This window comes from Ananas comosus, linkage group 19, assembly GCF_001540865.1.
Source record: "Ananas comosus cultivar F153 linkage group 19, ASM154086v1, whole genome shotgun sequence".
Lineage (NCBI taxonomy): Eukaryota > Viridiplantae > Streptophyta > Magnoliopsida > Poales > Bromeliaceae > Ananas > Ananas comosus.
Genome location: NC_033639.1, coordinates 5,730,857 through 5,735,929, shown reverse-complemented (window position 1 = coordinate 5,735,929; position 5,073 = coordinate 5,730,857). Strand labels below are relative to the sequence as shown.

General features: G+C 37.2%; 2 protein-coding genes across 2 annotated transcripts in view; one reads left to right on the top strand and one right to left on the bottom strand.

Moving 5' to 3' along the window:
* LOC109724762 (triacylglycerol lipase 2-like) lies at positions 59 to 2,690 on the top strand. The gene is made up of 9 exons (XM_020253694.1): positions 59 to 223; positions 319 to 435; positions 687 to 827; positions 935 to 1,048; positions 1,171 to 1,314; positions 1,400 to 1,440; positions 1,654 to 1,733; positions 1,846 to 1,941; positions 2,026 to 2,690. The coding sequence occupies exons 1-9, from the start codon at positions 59 to 61 to the stop codon at positions 2,343 to 2,345; spliced, it is 1,218 nt and encodes a 405-aa protein (XP_020109283.1). The 3' UTR covers positions 2,346 to 2,690.
* Positions 2,456 to 5,073, bottom strand: part of LOC109724761 — a 5,995-nt gene continuing 3,377 nt past the window's right edge. Inside the window, exon 2 of the mRNA XM_020253693.1 lies at positions 2,456 to 2,671. Within this exon, the coding sequence (XP_020109282.1) occupies positions 2,456 to 2,671 (216 nt within the window). The remainder of the gene's footprint in view (positions 2,672 to 5,073) is intronic.

Below are 5,073 nucleotides of genomic sequence, written 5' to 3'. Positions count from 1 at the left end.
TATATATATATATATATATATATATATATATGTATGTATGTATGTATATCCATAATCCATGGCTTACAGTCTGACTTTCATGTTCAGACTGATACTTCTCTCTCTCGGGCTGACAGCTAACAATTCTCTCAACTTGAAGGAGGATCAGACTTCCACTGGCCACGGCGACGGTATCTGCAAATCACGCCTCGAGATCTATGGCTATGAATGCCAAGAACACCATGTATATTATATATTTATAGCATTCTTGATAAATGTACAATTCAGCAGTTTCATTTCATACTTCCATGCAAATTATTCATTATGCATTACTTGCAGGTAACAACTGAAGACGGCTACATTCTCAGCATACAGCGCGTTCCTAACGGCCGTTCAGGTACTGGAAAAGATGCGACGACGAAAGTTCCTGTGCTGCTACAACATGGGGTTCTAATGGTATGACTTTTTATATATTCAGCTGAAAAAGATTCTTATTTATTATAGTGTGGAAATGAAATTTTTTTTCCTATGCGTCGATTCCAATCTATGATACTGTCAGAGTGAACGAACTCGATTATTAGGAAATTGACTGCGATATTTTCCCATCAAGATCTATCTAGGATTTAAATTCATAGTATTAGTAGCATAGCCATTCATTCTTTAAGTCTCTGAAAGCTCAAGATTAAGTGCATTATATATTCGGGCAGGACGGAATCACATGGCTTCTGAGCTCGCCTGACAAATCTCTGGGCTATATCTTGGCTGATAGTGGCTACGATGTGTGGATCGCCAACAGCCGTGGAACGAAATACAGCCTTCGACACATGTTCCTCTCTCCGAGCAACTCGGTTTCCCTTTGATTGATTTTTTGCTCTTTTGCTTCCTTGCATCATAATCAGTGGTTTGCGATTCATTTTACTGTTTCTAACAAAAACTGTGTCTGATTCCTTTGTAGGCATATTGGGAGTGGTCTTGGGATCAACTTGTTGCCTATGATCTCCCTGCTGTAGTTGAATACGTATATAATCAAACGCGCAATCAGAAAATTCACTATATTGGGCATTCTCTTGTGAGCCAGCTTTATCCTCTTTTTGCTTGAACATTTCTATTTCGCAAGAAAACCAAATTACAAAAACACTTGATTTTTTCTCCTCCTCTTTTTTTTTTTTTTTTCTTTTTCTATTTTGCCAGGGAACTTTGATGGCCCTCGCATCATTTTGCGAGCATCGCCTACTAGACATGATACGGTCTGCCGCCCTGCTATGTCCAATCGCTTTTTTGGATCAGATTACATCCAGCATTGCTAGGGCTTCAGCTAATGCCTTCGTTGGCGAAGTAAACTAACTCCAATCCTACAAAGCAAATTGAAGAATACTTGAATAATATTTGATCTATTGCGCATTTTTGACTTGTTAAACAGGTTTCTTATTGGCTTGGTCTTCATGAGTTCAATATTATTGGGTGAGTCCCCTTCTAACTATATATTTCTGTTTTAGTCACATTAGAACAATGAAGTACACGATATCCACAACAATATTCGAATGAACAATTTGAAGATTAATGGTTCTGCGAAGAAGAAATTAGGAATGAGCGGTAATGTTTGGATTGTCGACATGTTGATTTATCGAAGCGTGGATCTCTTATACTATTTGACTTGCTTAAATTATGCAACAGGAGATCCGGAGACGAACTTCTTTTACAAGTGTGCAATCAACCTGGTGTTAATTGCTATGATCTGATAACATCTTTCACAGGTTCTTCTCCTTCTAAACCTTTTCGAATATAAATTCATTTTAAACACTTCAAATTGATTAGCAATGTACTTTTCATGAATGAGAATTTTTTCTTATCCTATTCCAATTTGAGGTCGAAATTGCTGCCTTAATTCTTCCTCCGTGCGCGTCTTTCTCGACCACGAACCCCAACCTACTGCTATGAAAAACATGATCCACATGGCGCAGAGTAAGTTAATTCCTCTGGCTAGTACTCTTCGCTCTTTAATCGCATTTAACTATAAGATCGGTAGCGAAATTCTTTCTCAACCAGTGATACGGAGAGGGACGATCGCGAAATACGACTACGACAGCTACGAAGAGAACATGAAACACTACGGGCAAGCGCATCCTCCGGCCTACAACATGTCAAACATCCCGAACAACTTCCCGTTGTTCCTCAGCTATGGCGGTCGGGACGCGCTTTCTGATAGCAACGACGTCAGGCACCTACTGAAAATGCTCAAGTGCCACCACAAGACCAAGTTGAAGGTTCGGTTCCTGCAAAACTACGCGCACGGCGATTTCGTCATGGCCGTCAACGCAAAGCAACTCGTCTACGATCCGCTTATTTCATTCCTTAACCTTTTCTGAGAAGTGTAATATATGTAGTTGTGCAAAAGAAACAAAGAAGAAAAATTCAACAGCAAAGATTACAATTATAGTCTCTACTAGAGCACATTTGCACATGTCATGATAATCGTCTACATGAAGCGGTTCGGCTGGATGCGGAAGTTCTTCTGCGCAGTTATATAAGCTAAGAGGACGGGATCGTCGGTGCGGTAACTAGTCGCGGTTTTGCGAAATAGCTCGTCGCAGTAGACGGGGCACGAAGTAGTACAAGTCTCCGCGTTGTAGCAACTAAACATCTTCCTCTTGAGCTTCTTTGCGTACTTGATGATCACATTCCGTGCCATATACTATTATCCAATGGTGATAACAAAATGTTGTTATGGGTATGTAGTTATATAAATATGAGGGAGATGTGGTGGCTAGTGGGTCACATGAAATATGTGAGCTCTCTCTCTCTCTTGTTGCCTCACGCCACTAAGAGACGGATACGGTTTTAATTGCTTTAGCTGCAAAAACGGAAAAGGTTCACCCATGCGTATGAGTTGGAATATTGCTTTGTTAGTTTGGACTTGTCATAGGCAGGCAGAGAGAGAGAGAGAGAGAGAGAGAGAGGAGAGAGGGAAAATTGAGGATAACTTCCTCTATCATTGATTTTCACTAATTAAATTATAAAGTTATTTCATTTTTTTAGTTGGAACCTTAGGCGGTTCTAAAAAAAGATAGCGAAAAAAATTATCAATACTTTAGTACTTATTTTGAAAATAAATACAGAGATAAAAAAGCCATTGCAACTGCCAGAAATACTAGGCCCACTAAAAGCATAAAAATAGAGGGTAAGTTGAGTTCTGTTAAGAATCGAAGTCGATTTACTTTATAAAAAGAAGATATCGCTCACTTTAGATTGTAATTTTATAACTTTACTATTTCAAAATTATCTTTTCCTTACGAGTCCTGTCACNATTTTTTTTTTTTTTTTGAGAGAAAGGTAGCATGCTATCCGCTTCATTTATTTCATTTAGAAATAAACTTAGCTGAAAATGTGAATCAACTAGTATTAGAACTTGGGTCTCGGATACCAACCATCAAGCCTTTTTGCCACTTTTGCTAGGGATGGTTGGTGTTAGTAATTTCTAAACTCTAATAATTAAGAGTTTCTTTTTAGTCCTCATATATAAATACCAGTAGAGGATAAATTATTGTGTACACTCACTGCATTTGTACATCTGTGTAACTTGCATTCATCGACCATGCTACTTTTTTACTGCATATTTAAATCCAACCACCCCTTAAATTATGATTAACTCTATATAAAAATTGGACTTCTGAATTAAAAGTACGAGATAAATGAAGTAACAATAAATGCATGATGTATGAACAAATAAATGAATTAGGTACACAAGCAACTATTCTAGGGACTAAACTAAAACTTTGTTTAAAAGTTTGGAGTCTAAAATGTCAAAATCACAAGTTTAAGAACCAAAATGAAACTTAAAGTTTAGGGACAAATAGTGCAATTTACCATTTTGCTATGGACAGATAAAGCCTAATGAATCTACACTCTCCTATGATAAAGTTGACGAAATCCACTACTGTGCACATGCAACAATTCATACGGACTCAAATGATACTTCTAAAAAGCTTCAATATTGCATGAAGGTTGCACTTGAGAGGAAACCCCAGTTGGCTACTTAAAGAAATTCCCCGTAAACCTTTATTTCCACTTTAACCCAAAAAAAAAGGAAAAAGAGAAATGCAAAATCTACAATCCAAAGAGGTTGCCGACCCCATTGGAGTTTTAGTAGAAGGAACAAAAAACAAGTTATGAGACCCATAGAGAAATTAATAGGAGCTATTTAATAATGGATGAGTGGGATTGTAAGCTTTCAACTCAAAATGATTGTAGGACTAGCATTACTCTCAAAAAACAAAATCTATTTATATAACCCAAAAGGGGAGGTCTAGATTTTAGACTCCCTATCATAAAATTCACAAAAACCCAAATAGTTATAGTTTAAAAAAAAAATTATTGTGATAGGTAAAAAAAAATAATTGCTCTTGGATGAAAATGTAAGATATGCATTCTATTTTGGAGTGTACCACTAGCAAAACTACTTTACACCACAAGTTATGCCCTGCACATCTATATTAATGGTGGGAGTGACCAGTAAAAGCATCTCACCCATCGGATGGGTGGAATGTAAAATATACACCTGCATTCGGATGTACATATATATAGCATTGCATAATTTTTTTGGCATTGACGTCTATAATTAAGTCTCAGTCATTAAAAGAGTTCTTAAATTTGACGAAAACGCCATGTAACTGCCAGCTAAGCAACTACATGATTTTTTCAGTGACCAAAATAAAAGAAAAGTTGTGAATTTTCATCATTTTGTTTTTTTTATTCCTATTTCGATTCCTTTTTTAAACCAATCGCCCAATATTATTTTGGCACCGGACAAAACAAATTAGATCCCATAGAGAACTTTCTCTTGTAGACCGCACTCTCGAAGAAGCGTAGCGCAACTCCAAAACTTTACTAGAAAAAGGGATTCTACGAGTCTCCATTCAGTGAGGCCGTCTAATCCACCATTCATACTGCTTTAAGATTCATGAGCTGTCCTTGATGGACGACAAATTGCACTATCCCTTCATACTTTCTTCATAAATGGCTAAACACCCAAACAAACTTGCATTTGAAAGAAAAGGCTGACATAAGCTGGCTTTAAAACTGCCACAGTATATCCTA

What these genes read in the sequence shown, in the direction of transcription:
- LOC109724762 (XM_020253694.1), top strand. Translation starts at nt 59, where the DNA reads ATGGCTTACAGTCTGACTTTCATGTTCAGACTGATACTTCTCTCTCTC. An exon ending in TACAACATGGGGTTCTAATG is followed by an intron (nt 436 to 686) that starts GTATGACTTTTT and finishes ATATTCGGGCAG; the next exon opens with GACGGAATCACATGGCTTCT. An exon ending in CATGATCCACATGGCGCAGA is followed by an intron (nt 1,942 to 2,025) that starts GTAAGTTAATTC and finishes TTTCTCAACCAG; the next exon opens with TGATACGGAGAGGGACGATC.